Genomic DNA, 18,456 nt, shown 5'->3' on the forward strand with positions numbered 1-18,456 from the left:
CAACTCATACTGTTGAATGGACGCCATTAGCAAGCTATTGTTGTACTCCGCAATGCCGTCCAATGTACTGTGAAGTGGTTCGTGAATATTCAGAACCAACTTGCTCTATTATGTAATTGTCCTTAACACACACACACACACACATATATATATATATGTATATATCTTAATGTTAAATATATATGTGTGACTGAGATTCAGATTAAGGAGAACATTTAACTTCAAACATTTGCCGGTTCTATATACAAGTAAGGTTTGCTTTCTTTGAATTATGGCCCTAACTTCATCTCAATGACTCAAGGATTCGGATTAGATTTATCGTTGGATGAACTGCAGTGCTGATATTGACCCTAACTCTAAAAATTTCACCAATATTCTACAAATTATAGAACATTTAGTGATGACATCATTTCCATTATCCAAAGTTTTAGTTTTGAGTATAAAATTTTCACTTCCTTATATAATTCTTCGCCGCGGATTGTGGTTGTATTAAAAAAAAAAAAAAAAATCCCGTGGCTTCTTGTTGTATGGAAAAAAAAAACTCAGGAAAACCCATATATGATGGCAAGGATTTAGTTTTCCATTAGCTTTGGGACAAATATTTCATTGCAAACACACTATGCATGATATTTTAAGTCAGCCATTTTCACCCCATTTAGGGATATAAATACAATCATATGCAGTCAATCCTTCCGGGTCCAGGGGCAGGGAAGACTCATAGAAGTATTTCAACCTCCATCTGGTCACCCGTTGTTTGATTCAGCCGCGTCAGGAATTGATCTTAAGACGTACCGTGTAGAATACGAGTCTGAATTCTTTCTCAACCACTGGGCTTCCCATGATGGTTGTTAATTGAAAATGGTTAATAAAATACAGATCACATGCCAATTATATAATTGTGATTTAGAGTCCCTCTCTTTCCGTTATAGGTTAGACTGAGAGGTAACCCTACCAATTATATACGGAACTGTCCCTACTTTCACAATGCTAAACCCTATAGTACCGTGTTAGTTCATTATGGTGGTTTGTTTGGCCGTCAAGAAATAATTCATTCAAAATTTGCGATAGTGCAACATTAGTTTATGTAAAAAAAAGAAGACTTAGACTTTGCTATGCAATCTATCACATTTTCATTCACAATATATATAACAAAGACAGCTGTAGGTTGAAAATAACAAACCAATTGTAGTCGTGCATATTAGGTATATATATATATATATATATATATACACATACATATATATATATATATACACACACACACACATACATATATAACAAAGACAGCTGTAGGTTGAAAATAACAAACTAATTGTAGTCGTGCGTATTAGGTATATATATACTTTTGACGATTAATTTGTTATGATTACTCAAAGACTTTGACTTCGCTTTGCCAATAGAGATGTACAAGATATTAATCATCAATTAAAAGATATGTACAAGTATATACACATGAGTTAAAATGTACACATTAACACATGAATCTTTGAACGTTTGTGACAAGGTTTAGGTTTGAATGTATCATTGCACTGTGATATTGTATTATTAATTTACTTATTATATTATGAGTCAATTATAAATTTACGTAATGGCCACAACGGAAAATTACTCTACATACCTAAGGCAATGAACAAAGATGAATTGTGAGAATTAAATATTGCTTTCATAAACATCCGTGAATTACTGTGTATAATTTTAATGATGTACGAGTCCTATATCGTATTAATGAATATCTTACTCTTTCTAAAAAAAAATTGACGATGTATTAATCTAAATAAATTTCTCAGTGTGTTTTCAGTTTAAAATTGTCTGACAGACCTTCCCACTTCCCCCAACTCTTTTTTATTTATTTTTGTTTTAGTTTTTTCCTAGTGTCCAATTGGGATTTTATAATTTTTGTGGAGTATGTTTGGCTTACAGGACCATGAAAGTCTCAAGGCTTCCATCAATACATGTCTGCATGAGTCTAATTAATCCTCTAACAATATGCTTGTTGGCCAATAGAAATTATTGTATATTAGCTAATGCAGATTGGATGAAACGCTGTAAGTTGACTATATATTAGTATGCGTTCACTTTCTGGATATCAAAATATAATTTGTCTTCAGTAATACTAAATTTTGTTATCGTTATGATGTATGGATCAAGTGGATTAATTATAGCCACGTGGGGTGCTTCAGAGTGTAAGGCATGTGGATAACTTTTCAGTCGTCGAATCGTGTTCTTCAAAATGTTTTGATTAATTTTCTTGAAGTTCAGTTGCTAGCTACTATTTTTTTTTTTTTAAGGAATTTTAACCGAGTTCAGTTGCTAGCTACTATTTTTTTTTTTTTAAGGAATTTTAACGAAATCTTTTCGGTACTGTTTATTTTAATGAAAAATTACATTTGTACACTAAAAAGTCAATCATAGTACTATTCACATTACCCTTTATTTTGTCACTTTCATTAAAACTCAAAATTTTTAAGCCATTTTCATTAGTTTTCTTTTTTTTTTGAAAGGAATTTTAACGAAAAGCTTCCGGTACTATTCACTTTAACGAAAAACCACATTTTTACATTAAATAAAATCAATCCTGGTATTATTTACTTTACCCTTTATTTTGTCATAATCGACTCAAAGTTTTCAAGTTTTTTTTCATGAGTTTTTTTTTTTTTTTTTAAGGGGTGATAGTGTTCTCATTCCCTTATTCTTATTAAAATAAAAACAGAAATACAAACAAGGGCAACATAAAGCCAGACCATCTTGAAGGAAAAATGTAAAACCAAAAATCAAACCCACGTACAAAGAAAACATATAATGAAAATAATTTGAAACGATAGTTGGTAGAAGCAGAAAAATCATGAATATAAGCAGAAGTTTCACATGAAAGAACGTTAGATCATTAGAAATATGCATTATAATTTGCACGAAAGTTGGCTAAGGTATCAGCCACACATGCAATTGCTAGCTAGTATTTGGAGCTAATGAAGGATTTGGTGTAAAATCGAGTGCAGTGATGTTCTAAGATTTATACAGTCAATAAGATTTTTTTGTTGTTGTTGTTTGTTGTAAGAAAAAGATATTATTAAATCAAGTGCTTGTTTAATAGCAAAAATATTTGACACTACTGAAAAAAACAAAAAGAGTATTTACACTTGCCAGAGTCATATTCTTGTCGAGTTAATGTGCGATATTAATTTATAAGTACAACATTGGTTGTAACTAATTTCATCATAATGGAAAACGTATTCAGTTCACTCTCTCTTCAGATCTGACTTTTCTTATAAACAATAAATAAAATCTTGTCTGTAAGATATATACGATCTCATATTTTTCACTAAAAAAGAAAAGAAGAAGAAAGGCACGATCCCATGTAATTGGTACAGGATAGGCATGTATGGACTTGTAATACAAATCGAGAAAAATATTAAAGGGGATCCTATCTTTCTATAAGTAGCATGGTAATCGATATATAGTTCTACTTTGGCTGTTTCATAGGGTTTCTATCCCAAAAACTTAAACTTACATATTTCACACAATATTCTCTCCAAAATGCCGCCGGTAAGCCTTTTCATATATATATATTCTACTACTCTTGCATCTTGTTGCAGTTATATAACTTTTTTCTTTTAATCCAACTGAAACTAATTAATAAGGCGGGAAGGTTTTCTTAAATTAGCTGACATTAATTAAATGTATAAATTGATCATGTTGTTTATACATCTTTTGTACAAATTGATGGTGCAGCAAATGAAGATCGTTGTGAAGGTGCCAATGCACTGTGACAAATGCAGAACCAAGGCCTTGAAGATTGCAGCTGCTGCACACGGTATGTGCCTTTTGATATTATCATGATTCAAATTTTCTTTCAACGATTTCATTGTTAATTATAGTTGGCATGGTTATTAAAGAGTATCATAATTAATGAAAGCAGGTGTTAGTAAAGTGTCGATAGAAGGAGCAAACAAAGATCATGTGGAGGTGATAGGGGATGATGTAGACTCGGTTTGCTTGACGAGGTCATTGAGGAAAAAGCTCGGCTGTTCCTGCACCATACTCAAAGTTGAAGAAGTGAAGAAGGCAGTTAAAACTGGGGAAAAGCCAACTCCAGCTCCTCCAGCTCCTTCAGCTCGCTGTGTTCAATACTGTTGTACTGCCCAGTTTCGTCCAATGTACTGTGAACTGGTTCATGAATATCCAGAACCAACCACTTGCTCCATAATGTAATTGCGTATGACATGAATAAGTTGAACTTGATTATGATCATCTTCATTTTCTCTTTTCCCTTGTAGATGCATGGATCTAAAGTTCATAAGAAATATTTTTATATCAATTGCTTGTCTCTTTGAAATTTTGTTTGTGTTTCTGCTTGTGCCTTTTTCATATGTTTCCTAACCCATATGGAATTGCTCAGGTACTAGGAAACACTTTTGATCATAAGTGCTTTTATCAGAAACACTTTTATGACAAACATAACAAGTTTGTAATCCAAAGAGACCATCATTTATATGCGTTGCCTTTAATTATGTACTTGTAATGATCCATACTAATTTTCGACCAATAAATGGGTGAAAGTATGATTATATAGCAGCATGTGTGGATGCATGGTTAATCAGGGTGTCAACACAATTAAACTATATCTATTTCTTGATTTCTCTACAAAATGGGTCCTGTCCACCTAAGCTTTCTCCGCGTGTGGCTGGCTGTTAACCACAAGGTCGAAGGTTCAACCAATCTTCTAGGGGTGGGTTTCTTTTATTTTTCCATAAAAAATGAGTTATTTCATTGATGAAACAGCAAAAATACAATCTAGCAGGACAAAACCAGACTACATGTACAATCTAGCCAAGATCTGTTGTGGGTGTTGTCTAGCTTTACGAGTGATGTAGACTCGCTTGTTGTGGTGACTTTTGTGAGCTTGAGTATAGATCAGTGGTGGCTGATCAGGCCGTCTACTTTATTTAATGTATACGCAAGATTCTTTCCAAATTAAGAAATTGATCATTGGAGATGATGCACCATATTATTGTTTTGTTTCATCATCAAACTAGGAAAAGAAAAAGGATAGGGAAGATCACAGAATTGACCTGACTAGGTACAATACTAAAGAAGAAGGCTCGAAAGTTATGATCCCAACTCAATAACAAAATAGGGTGTAATTTCACCACAAGAGTAGAAATGTGGTGATGACACACCTTTATTATATCCAAGGGATGATTTCGTTTTCTTTTGATTTTGGGACTGAAGGTTTCATTGCGAAAAAACCATTGGAGGCAACTTAATTTTATGTACATTACATATACAAAAACTTACTTGTCACATCAGATAGTGAATCATTGTAGTCTAAAACTGTCTAGGTGGTCCAGTAGTTGGAGACGAATTCTCAACACGCATTCTATAGGGCATACGTCCTGAGTTCGATTCCTGGAGCTGGTTGAATCATAAGATGGTGATCAGGGGAGACAAAAATGTCTCTGTAAGCCTTCTTAGCCCCCGAAAGAGTAGACTGATGTGACAAAGTCATCAGCTGATCATTTTAAAAAAAATAAAATAAAACTGTTGTTTCTCTAACATTTTTTTTATTATAAAATAATAAACTTTTTTTTTTTTTGGGAACCGGTTAAAAGCTTAAACTTAATTTCAAATTCGACTTTTAATTTGCGTAACATCGTTCTCCCTATACGTACTTTGCAGGGAATTCATCGAAAGATGGCCAAATTAATCTACACCATGTACCACTCTTGTGGCCTCAAAGTGAGGACACAAGTCATTGTGACGAAGTTGAGCCAAAAAACAACACAAGTTTGGTCGGACTGTACCACGAGCCAATATAGTAGGTAGAATAGTTCAATCATAGGCACCCGATCCACACGTCAAGTAAGCTACTGCTTAATTGATCTTATCTCTTTAGTGACAAATTAAACATTCAAGTAGATATTATAGGAAAACTCTTATTATGCTATCTCCCATTAAACAACCAAATGTTAAACTAAATTATATGTAGGGATTTTATCACGGTTTGGTCTTTGAAATTGGACTTTCCAATCAAAATGATTTTTTGAAATTAAAAATCCATCAATTTGATTTCGAAAAATGAACCGCAAATCAATTCGATCATTCTGTTACATTTTCATTAAATTCTCTATTAATATGCTTATGTGGCAAACAAGTGGATCACTTGGATACAATCATATGGTGTCACGTGGATTAATCATAAAACCAATTTTTGTATTGTCTAAGGTGGGGATCCTACTTTTAACTCTAAAGTTAATATGTGCACGTCATGAGCACCCTGCTTTTTAATGTTATATAGAATTGTGTGTAACTATTGAGCCCAAAGCTAAACATGACATTGCATTTGACTCCAAAGTACTGAACAACTCATATAAGCACTAAATCTTGAATATCCCTGATCATGAGATGTATAATATTTGTCACAATAAATTAAGTGAGACCTATTTAAGATTAATATTTTGTTAGTGAATGCAAAACTTGTTATAAATCTTAATTAAGTGATGGATTGTAACTCCCTGTATTTTGAATTCAAACCCTCTATTATTATTTTTTTGGTGTAGAATAATATAAAATATCGTTTGTAATACTTTGTGTAATAATCAATCAAAAAAAAAAAAAAATTGGCGTAATTTAAAGGCTTGCACATATATATGATTCGTGTCATGAAGTTCACTTTATTCATTCTGGAATCACAAGAAGCTTCTACAGCTAGCTAGCTAGCTGCTATGTGTATTTCACGGAAAGTACTTACGAAATGAAAGATTAATTTCCAATTAATTATTTTAATCAAATCAAAGTAGAATCTACTGGGTCTTAATAAAGATTTTGAGAAATCTACGGTGGCCTTAATTTGACTAAGCTTGTGGAAACCTTGGATTTTAAGCTTCTGGAATATCTCGTCTGCTGTTGAGATTAGTCAACAGCCGGTAATGGTATTATAAGACGACGAAGCTCCTATAAATACAGCATAGCTTTTTACTACTTTTTATTGACCTCTAAGTGCTCAAGTACAACAAACAAAAATACCCAACAAAAATCATCGATTCGTAGAATATAGAGTTTCCGTACGAAAAACAATCTAGCCTTTTGTACAATGGTGCAGCAAAAGATAGTTATGAAGGTGCACTTGAGCTCTGAAAAACTCCGAACCAATGAAGGTGCACTTGAGCTCTGAAAAACTCAGAACCAAGGCGTTGAAGATTGCTGCAGTCGCTAAAGGTATGCAAAATATATGAACCAATCTTTAAACTTAAGGCCATCCTCATCCACGATCTAAAGGGATCTTTTAGTCCATAAAATATCTAAAAGCCATCTCCAGCAAGCAGGTTATAAGTAGGCTGCATCTAGTTATCAGCAGGCTAAAGGGCTACAGGCTTGGCAAATATAGCAAGCCTTTTAGCCAAGCTAATCTTTTTGGAACCCATGTGGCCCCAGCTATACATTAAAATATTTATATTAGAACAACTCTACCGTGGTGGATTGGTCGGGGGACAGCCCAGAGAAAAGGGCCCGAGGCCCTGTGGATCGGCTCCAGCGTGAAGGAGCCCGAGTGGAGGTGGAGGCCCGAGCTCCGGGCCAGTGAAGAATTGCCAGCCCGAATGGATGTGACACCAGGGCTGACGTCAGCCTGGCATCAAGCCTTTTTTTATTTTTTTTCTGTCAGGCGCGTGCACCCCACTCGCGTGTGGGGGCGCGTCGCCAACACATTTTCAGAAAAATCAGCCCACTTTTTCAGATTCAAATGTTACCGTTGGGAAGCCACGTGGCTTCCCACGGTCCGTTCGATCTCAACGACTCTTTAACTTGGATCGTTCGATCTCAACGGTAAAAAAATAAAAAAAAGTCTTATTTAATATCCACCGTTCTATCTGAGATCAACGGTCGATATTAATATGCTTTATAAATAAATAAATGAAAGAAAAAATAGTTTTAAAACTAAGAAAAGTTACCGTTGTGACACGTGACACAATCTGGAGTGTTGAAATTCAATTTTTTTTTTATATCCAATGGCAAATATTAATTAGTTGAATAAAAATTGTAAAAAAATTGTAAAAAAATTCGAAAAATCTGAATTTTTTTAAAAAAAAATTGTTTTTACTTTTCTATAAATACATTCTCATCATCATCTACCTTACACCATAGTTTCATATTTTCTCAACTACTTTCAATCCTTTTTTTTTTCAACAAAATGACTACTGATGCAGGTACGAATTGGTCGTTTCTTGAAGATGTTGCGTTGTGTACTAGATGGGTTGAAGTTACTCATAGTTCGCTTACGGGTAATGAGATGCAGTTGCGAGAAATGTGGAGTCTTATTCATACCAATTATCTTGAGAAAATTGGTGGGAAAAGAATCAAAGAATCAATGTCCAGTCGTTGGAAATTACTTAGCCAATCGTTTAGCATGTGGGGAGACGCCTTGGCACAAGCAAGTACTAATATTCAAAGTGGGGAAAATTACTCGGATCAGGTAACAATATATTATTTATTTGTTTGTACTATACCCAATTTTACATTATAATTATTTGTTTGTATTATTTATTTGTTACCTACTTACATTATAATTATTTGTTTGTATTATTTATTTGTTACCTATTTTCATTATAATTATTCTCTTCTCCCGCATTGTGTAGGAACTTCAAGCACAAGCTTGGTACAGAGCCAAAACCAAAAGCAAAAATAAATCATTCAACTGGTGGAAATGTTGGAATATTGTCAAAGATTGTCCTAAATTTAGAGTTGTGCCTGTTGGTCCAGAAGTTTTCATGAACAGCACTCCTCTACACTCTACACCCGATCATGTCTCGCATGTTCATGAAGATGATGCGGAAGAAGTGCCTGAAACGCCCCTTCCTGAACAAGCGTCGGGTTCAACCCGTTATCCAATTAGGCCTCAAGATAAGAAGGCTTCAAAGAGAAAAAGGAGTACTTCCAAGAATGATTATGCAAAGTTCATGGAAGAACTTACTCGCCAAGGTGAATTGACTTTGGCGAGGGAAATAGCGAAATATGAGGCTGATAAGGCTAGAGAGGACACAAAAGCTGCAACTATTGAGAGAGAATTTCAAGCTAATGAGAGAGAAAGAGAGCTACTTAGGCAAGAAAGGGAACATGTTAGAAAAGAAAGACGGGCTCAACGAGATCGTGAGATTATGAACACGCCTTTAGAAGGGAAGTCTCCAAATTCTAAATTTTTTTGGAAGTCAGAAAAAGCGGACGTGGTGCGAATGAGGCGTGCAAGAGAAGCGAGAGCAAGCCAAGATGGTCCTAGCACCACAAGAGAAGATCATCCTAGCACCACAAATTGGTTAAGTGATGATGAATAGAGTAGTTTTTGTAATCGGAGCCCATAATTTTCCAATCACTTTGGGTTGTAATTTATTATTTATTGAATATAGTACTTTATGTTGTTTCCAATTTATTGAATATTTATTCAAATGAATTTGGTAAGTTATTTATACTAAGAGAATATTTATTCAAATGACAAAAACACACCAAATAAAATTACATAAACATATTGAATAATAAAAAACTCACTAAAGCTGAACTAAAAAAATTACATAAACATACCAAATAATAAAACACACCACATAAAATTACATAAACATACCAAATTTAAAAAAAACACACTAAATGAACTTAATTATCTTTAGCTTGTTTCAATGCCCACTGGTGCTCTATCAAGTCAATTTGTCGGGCGTTGTGCATGTCTGACATTTGAAATGCAGTATATCGTTGAATGAGTCTTTCATTGTAACGTTCATCCCTTTGTAATGGCTTATGTTGCACGGGCTCATCGGTGGCGTCATGAGCACAATATATACGTGTTCTTGAATTGTTCATCGTGTCTGGCTCATATTCATCAACGGCTTCATAATCGTACTCATATTCCAGAATCATGTTGTGGAGAATGATGCACGTCATCATGATGGATCGAAGTGACTCTACATCAAACAATCTGGCAGCACCCTTGACGATCGCCCAGCGAGCTTGGAGGATACTGAAACAACGCTTCACATCCTTCCTGCACCCCTCTTGACAGCTTGCAAAGTGTTTTTCCTTTGCACTTCACGGATGTGGCACTGTTTTGACAAATGTTGACCACCTTGGGTAAATGTCGTCAACTAGGTAGTGTGGCCCGTCGTACATACGTCCATTGACCTCATATGTGACTTTTGGTGCCTTTCCTTGCAGGACATCATTGAACACTGGGGATTGGGTAAGGACGTTGAGGTCATTTTAAGCTCCCGGAACCTCGAAAAAAGTGTGCCAAATCCATGTATCAAAAGATGCCACCGCCTCCAAAATGATACTTTTTGCTCATTTTCTGTCCCCATAAGCGCCTTGCCATGCACTTGGATAGTTTTTCCACGTCCAGTGCATACAATCAATGCTTCCAATCATCCCAGGAAAACCACGCATCTCGACCTTCTTCAGAAGCCGTTGCAAGTCCATGTTTGTAGGTTTCCGAAGGTACTTTGCGGTGTAGATAGATTCGATTGCTCCGCAAAACCTCATCAGGGACTCAAGAATGGTTTATTTCCCCATCCTCGTTATCTCATCCACTTGATCTGCAGATACTCCATATGCAAGCATCCGCAAGGCAGCAGTAATTTTTTGCTGAGGAAGGAGACCCATAGCACCAAAAGCATCATTCTTTTGCACAAAGTAAGAATCATGGTTTCAAACAGCAATCATGATTTTATTGAACAAATGTCGTTCCATTCTAAAACGACGTCTAAAGTACGTATCAGGGAATGCATTATTATGGACAAAATAATCGTCTAAAAGTTCCGTACCTCGTCGTTGCCTACTTCTATCAAGGTTTCCGGAATGGCTGGGCCTGCAGATCTGAGCCACAACTTGGATGACTTGACGGGAATGTGAGGCTCTGCCCATTCTTACTTCGTCATCTCTCCTTCTACGCTCCTCATTCTTCCTTCTGATTGGTTAAACAATTCTTCCTCTTTCTGATTGAGTTCCCACATCATCCTTGAGGAAGAAGAAGACATTGTAAGAAAGAAGCATAAACTATGAATAATGATACAGATTTTTGTGAAGAAGGAAGCAGAAACTATGAATAATGATAGAGATCTTCAGAAAATTGGTGTGAGATTTGTGAGGATGGATGGTGGATTATATGGAGGATTCATAAAGAATTAGGTTGTAGATAATGCCACGTGGCATGCCGTCATTCGTTAAAAATCTGATGGAAATCTATCCTTAAAGATTGTAAACAGATTATGATACGTGGCACAACGTGATTGGTTAATAATCTTATCAGAAATCCATCACCAATAATTGTATTTTCGGATAATGACACGTGGCATGCCGTCATTCGTTAAAAATCTGATGGAAATCTATGCTCAAAGATTGTAAACAAATTATGACATGTGACTGTTGGAAATGTGCCCTAAAACCAATCATATGATGATACTTTATGGACATTTCACATGTTAAACTAATCTAGTTTAATATTAAGGGCAAACATTATTGTTTGAGCCGTCTCATATAAATGTTATATGCTTAAACGATAAGTCTAAGGAATATGTGATTGGAAGAATGCGATCTAAAGAAGTTAGATTCATGAGACCATTCTTTCGTTGACACATCCTAAACGTTCCTGATAATAGGATTGTCAATTGGGCATTGACAGTCCGTTAAGATCAGTACGTGCTATGTCTTCTCTCAGGGAGAGTGACTAGTCTCGAGTCATTGGTGTGTGTGGCATCAAGACAAGTACGTAGGTGCTCAATAGAGAATGAGTTCACTGAACACGATCAACGAAGAGTTCTCATATTCATGTCACATGAGAACTCATGGTTGGGATAATGCAAATTAGTCTTTTGACCTGAGGCATCACAGTTGTCTTGTGGTTAGGTCCTTAATCTTTGATTATGTCAAAGTCACTCCATCAGGAGGGTGTCCACGGCATCGTTGGGGTTAAGCCACTTAGCCATGGAGGCAAGTGAATGCGCAACAAGGGATCTCTAACCTTCAAACTGTTTGAGGGAGAATACTCTATGATATGATTAAGAATCTTTGGCCAAAGTATGAATGAGATTTAGGAATGTGTTCCAAATCACATTCAAGGTAATCATATAAGCACAAGACTCACATTGGATAGTAGACATGAATAAACTATCAAACCAAACAATGTGGTCAAGAGTATTGTATTAGAGAAAGACCGTATTGCATTTGTAATCCTAAAACTGAATAGGTTCTCCACCTCTTCTGATTAGCTTGGGTAACCATGACATGCTGCTAGGCGTCAACCATGGTTTGTGGAAGCCCTAAAAGTGTATTATCACTAACGGGAGAATTGAAAGTAAGTTCCAATTCACAATCGATTTGAAAGAGTTTGAATCGCCCACTGCCTCGCTAAAAGGAACCTAATGGATCGTACACCGTGTAAGGTAGAGATTGAAGATTCAACGGAGATGAGTAAGAATAATTAAATGGTTTAATTATTTATGGCAAAGATTAATTAATATGATTATTAATCAAACGAATAAGTTCGTTAAAAGACCTCGGGATAGTTTTGGACCTTAAGGCCCAATGGGCTTCGAACGTCAAGTCCATTGACTTAAGTTGTGTGACAACTTAATGAATAATGATTCACAAAGGCCCAAATAGCCCAATAAATCCCATGTTAAAGAAGGAGTGGTTTTGGACTTATTTACAAGTTTGCCACTCAAATGAATTAAGGAATAAGTATGACTTTATAGCCAAAATTCATTAAGGGTAATTTTTGGGGAAAGGATGAGAACACAAGCTCTCCTTTCTCTCTAAAATTTCAGCCACCTCGGAGGGATCATCTAGCAATCAAACTCCTCCAAGGTCACTCATTTCTTCTACAATATGCCTTGGTGTGGAGACTTAGAGGTTTTCAATTTTGGGAACTTGGAGAAACCTTTTCATCCATCCAAATCCATGGATCTAAGATGCAAGGAATGAAGGCCCTCTCTTTGGGTGATTAGCCTTTGCTTATGCAAAGAGGAATCTACAAAGGTATTGATTTCTCAACTCACTTTGTTTTGAGTTGAGTCTTGGTTCACCTATCTACTAGGCTTTGAAGTTCATGGGTTAAGTTTTGTTTTTGAGTGCATATAAACATGATTCCGCCTTTTAATTGTTAATTGCATGTTGTTGATGTTGCTCAAATGAACTTGTTTTTCACAAATTTTCCTTCAAGTGGTATCAGAGCCTAAGTCTAGTAGTTGGTGAATCCTTTTAGGTTTTGTAGTTCATAGTTTGTGATTTGAATGTTGTAATTGTTACAAGCTTTATTCTTGCTTCTTTGAATGTAAATTTTGTTAGAAAATTTGCCATCTCAAATGTTGTAGATGTAGTTCATATGAGCATGAATTTTGGAGCTAAATTTTGGTGCCATGTTTTTGGGGAAATTCGGCCAAATCCAAAGGGTGGATTTTTGGGTTCTTGTTTAACTTGTTAAAAGTGTTTTAAAGTGACTTTTGGAACCCCTATGTACCCTAGTATGGTTGTATGTTATTTCCCTTAAGTTTGAGTGGTTTTGGTATGTTTTTGGGTGAAGAATGTTCATGGAGCTCTTATGGGTTTTCATGGATGTTCTTCATTGTTCTTGATATGTTCTTGCCAAGAACAAAAGGTTTGGTGTTTTGATTCAAAGTTTTGATTTATTTCATAAAGTTTTTGTTTTGAAATATTTCTTATGTTTAAATATATTAGATATTTATTTTGAAAAATTAAAGAAATTTTAGTGGGTAGGTGTGTAATGATTTATTCCATTTCACCCACCCCACTTACAAAAACTTTGAATTTTTTTTTTATTACTTTGCTTCAAAACCAGCCACCCTACTCAATTAGGGTCCTTGTGGGGCTTTTATGCAATTACATAAAGTTTTGATACTTTTGTGTATTTGTACTTTGACCCAAAAGTTTACGTTTTTACGTAAAGGTCCAAAATCACTAAAAGGACAAATTGTTTTGCTCCTTTAATGAAGTTTTAGCTTTTGTGGAAATTTTTGGGTTCTAGTTGTAATTACATGAAGTAGTGGACTTTTGTGTTTTTTACAAAGTGACCCCAAAAGTTTAAGTTTTTGCAAAATGGCCCAAATTAGGTAGAGAACAAAATTGTTTTGTCTCTTTAAATGAGAATTGGATTTTCATTTCATTTAGCTCCATTTAAATCAATTCTATGGATACAAAAACTAAATGAAAATGTTGCATTCAAGTTTAATTAGTTAAAGCGTTAATTAATTAAAGAAAGGGTGATTATGAACCTAAGCCTACTATAATTGAGTTATGTGAAAGGCCGTTTCAAATTTGTTTGAACCATGGGAATGTGTAGATTAAATTTTGGTTGTAATTTGATATGATCAATTGTTGTAAAAGAGCATAAGCTCTTCTTTACTTTAAAGTAATTTGATTTGATCAATTGTTGTAAAAGAGCATAAGCTCTTCTTTACTTTGAAGTACTCCTTTCTTGTTTTATTCGATATGCATGAAATTGGAGTAGTTGGGTCCAACGCCCAATAAGACAACACGCCTTAATGTGATTAAACGCGTAACTAAAATCAATCACCATCCCTAGACCGAGATTCAACACTAGGCTCGTGTTGAATCGAATCAAAGGTTCATAGTCATCCTAAGGCCCTAAGGCAACTATATAGTCCATCAATGAATGCAAATCTTATGTTAGTAGTACCATATAGTCTTGCTTTAAAAACCGTTTTAAAAGCATAGTGGGAGTATTATATACTACTAAATCAATCAAATGGACCAATAGTTGTAATAGGATCAAAATTGTTTTAATTAGATTAAAATGAATATTTATGTGATGAGACCTAAAACCCTCAACCAAACCATTATTAAGTTGATAAGCGAGAGATGCTTTGAATATCTCTTCGTGGCCTTCCACCGTGGTAGGCTCCAATCGTTTGTGACTTGTACACCGGCTTCACCCTATCATGGGGGAGTACAAAGTGCATGCTTACACTCAGGAGGAGTCTATACGCATATGATGAGGTGAGTGTAGGCAACGAGGATGGCCAACATCATATCATTGTGAGGCTATTCTTGAACCCCTTCATGAACTAAGCATGGTGGGAATAACTTAACTAAGTGCAATGGCGCCGATATCATATCATTGTGAGGCAACATTCTCTAGAGGCCAAATAAGATGGGTACTTGCAAGAGATGCAAATGAGTAAGCGTACTCTCTCATTATTATTAATGCTAGCCAACATCGTATCATCGTGAGGTGGGCTTGGTAATAGTGAGCCTCCCATACCCTACTAAGAGTTTCCTCCAAAACTCTCGAATTCCGATGAGGGATATTGAATTTGCCAAAAATAGTGGGTGGTGCTATTTGATTTAAAGACCCGAATCAAATGGCTTAAAATCAATCAATTTATATTCGTTATGTATTTGTTTACCAATATATTTGCAAACGCTATCCAAAACTTGACAAAGAAAAGCCGAATGCTTTAATTTCCGGACTTAGTTCTACAATCCCATAGATTGTCTTTAATGGCTTGTAGATGTAACTAAGTAGTCTCATCCTCACAATCTTCCTATTGATAATGTATCATTGGAAGAATATGTTAGATAAGTCTAACATGAGAAGGACAACACTTTTAATGTCATAATTCTTCAAATACAAATTGTTGTATGAAGAAATGAGAGTTGCCTTGAACAACTCTTGAAAGTTTGTAATTATGTTTAGAACATAATGGTTGGTTGACAAAAATAGTCCATCAACATGGACTTATGATGATTTTGAATCATTGAGTGTTGAAGTGTTAAACCACTTAACGAGACGGAAATTAGGCAAGGACTTCACCTTTGTGTCCCTATCCTAATGGTTCACTAAGTTTATTGTAAACTATATAGTGAACAATAACCACACACTCTCCAAATTGTTTGATGTGTATAACACAATTGAAATAAGTTTCAAGAGAGATAGTGGGAGTTTAGGGACCATGACTATTGTAGTCAAAGGAGAAGTCAAATGAAGAAGGCAAAATAACTCCAAGGGAACAAACTTTTTTTATAAAAGGATGGACATTGGAAGGGGTATTTGCAAGAAATGTCTTGCAAGTGTCAAGAACACATCTTTCGAGGTGTTGTAATATGTTCTTGAAATAGTTCAAAACAGTTGGTTCTTCTACTTGAATGCTTGATTCCGCATTAGTAACTATGTTTTACAATTGTTGTAAAAGTGTGCTAATAAAAAGTAGAAGATTAATGAGAGAAGAGAAGGTACTTCACATTCGGAAAGTGAATAAAATATAGATCTCTGCGAAAGCGGATTGTACTTACTTCCTCATATGAACTACCAAAGAAATTGGAAAATACTAAAGATTGTCTTTACATTCCAATTTTAAGGAACTTAAATCCGTCATTATAGTAGAGATGGATAAATGTTTTGTTTGACAAAACATTGTTCTTTATTAATCAATAATTAGATTATTGTAATTTAATTGGTTGTCTCTATAGTAGAGATGATGTGGTAGTTTAACTGTTTAGAAGACGATGATGCTTAAAACCCAAAAGGTTGCAAGGTAGTGACTAATCCCAACTGAGTTGTGATACCTCTAAAACATAAGTTACGAGTTGGTCATAGATGGATGTTTTGGATCGTTAGATCCGGATCCAATACCTTCTTGTTAAAATTGTATAGAGGCGAAATGTTCGAATCTTTATTCTTTTGGAAAGAAGAAAGAATCACAAAGTTGTTGAGGTTAATTCACTTAGATGTTAGTGGCACTTGTCCACAACATAATACTATTCATGTTGTATGACATTCACCGAAGATCACTCTCGGTTGGACTATAGTTTATTTTGAATAAACACAAGTCCGAATACTTTGCAAAAGGTTTCAAAGAATTCAAGAAATGTAAGTAGATGAGTAAGACGTCTAAAGTATTTACCTCCTTAGATTTGATCCAAGGAAAAAGTAACACTTTAGATTAATTTCCTTGAAAAATATCAAGGAACGTAGCATCGTAAGATAATGAATTTCTCCATTAGGAGAAGAATGAACATGAATAAGATTTAGTTCGTTGGACATTATCAATTACCCATATATATATGATATATACTTCTAAGACAACCTAGTTCCTATACCACAAGCTCCAAGGTAGTCCAGAAGGATTTATAAACCGTCTCAGTTGAATGGTTTGAACTTTATGACTATGTCATAGAGTTGCACCTCTTAATTCGAAAGAAATAAGAATGAAAATCCTTATGACTACATTGAGCGTATATACAATATATACTCAAGGAAATGGTAAAGTACCATTTGACCCGAAATAATGAAACCTTCACAGCTAATTGGTAACTTAAGGTGACTACACTCAAAGAGAATGGTTGACTTTGAAGAAACCATCTTTGACGTAGTCTTGGTTTCAATTAATTCGAAGATTGCTAGCTACAACTAAATGGTGATTTAATGTTTGGACATAATATGGGTTTCCGAAACCATTATTAAGATAGTCTTGATAATATATATGTCTAAAACTATAAATCACAAGACAGGTTAGTTGTAGAGATCCATCCATCATGGATCTTAGCAAGCTAGTGGGAGCTATAAGCGTCTTATGAGAAAAGATCAATTGTTTGATTTCTCATAAAGATGTAAATGAATCTTTTGTTTACTAGGTTTACAAAAGATTAGTGGGAGTTAATCGTATTCCTAAATTTAAATATATATATATATATGATATATTAATTTTTGGAAATGAAAAGAGTACTTCTTCGTTAAAGTTATTCTATAACGATATAATGTATATGGGAGATATAGTCTATATAATGGAATGGAAATCTATAATGATATATTTCAAGATATAATTGGATTATATCAATCCCTAAAATAGACAAGAGATGCTAGGAAGTTTCTCATTTGATGATAAACTTCAATTAGAATGACAATTCTAGTGAGACTAGGAAGTTGTTCTTCTCAAAGGGAATGTACCCTTTGACTCCCAAAGAAATAATGCGTAAATAGAATCCTTTATGCATAAGCAGAAAGGTGATTTATGTATTTCATATTGTATGAAAAACATTGATATAAGATGTACCTAGAAAGGTACAAGACAATATCAGTGCAAGCCCAGGATCAGAACCATGGCAACTGTCAAGTGAGTCCTTAAGTATTTGAGAAATACTAAAGGATATATTACTCAATAATTGAGAAAGAATTAGAGTAACGTAATGGAAGCGTAAATGTATTAGATTATGAATCTAATCCATCATTGGATATTTCTTCATTATGAATGAAGAGATAAACAGATATCTCTTTATTATGACTAAAAGATATTTGGATGGAAACATTAAAGTAATGACTTTAGTGTGTTCCATTATGATTGCAAAATATATTGCCATATAGAAGTTTACAACAATGTTGTTTGGATGGGAAAGTTCATTTATGAACTCTCTATTCGGTTCCAACCAGAAAGTGTATGACACTAATGG

The 18,456-nt window shown here is 34.8% G+C and overlaps 1 protein-coding gene across 1 annotated transcript; it reads left to right on the top strand.

Annotated features, from left to right (window-relative positions):
* The first annotated feature begins 3,275 nt into the window (after positions 1-3,275).
* On the top strand, positions 3,276-4,287 carry LOC137714213 (heavy metal-associated isoprenylated plant protein 47-like). The gene is made up of 3 exons (XM_068453480.1): positions 3,276-3,543; positions 3,730-3,811; positions 3,917-4,287. Exons 1-3 carry the CDS (start codon positions 3,535-3,537, stop codon positions 4,207-4,209), a joined length of 384 nt encoding a protein of 127 aa, XP_068309581.1. The 5' UTR covers positions 3,276-3,534; the 3' UTR covers positions 4,210-4,287.
* The last annotated feature ends 14,169 nt before the right edge of the window (positions 4,288-18,456 follow it).

This window comes from Pyrus communis, chromosome 14 (assembly GCF_963583255.1).
Source record: "Pyrus communis chromosome 14, drPyrComm1.1, whole genome shotgun sequence".
Lineage (NCBI taxonomy): Eukaryota > Viridiplantae > Streptophyta > Magnoliopsida > Rosales > Rosaceae > Pyrus > Pyrus communis.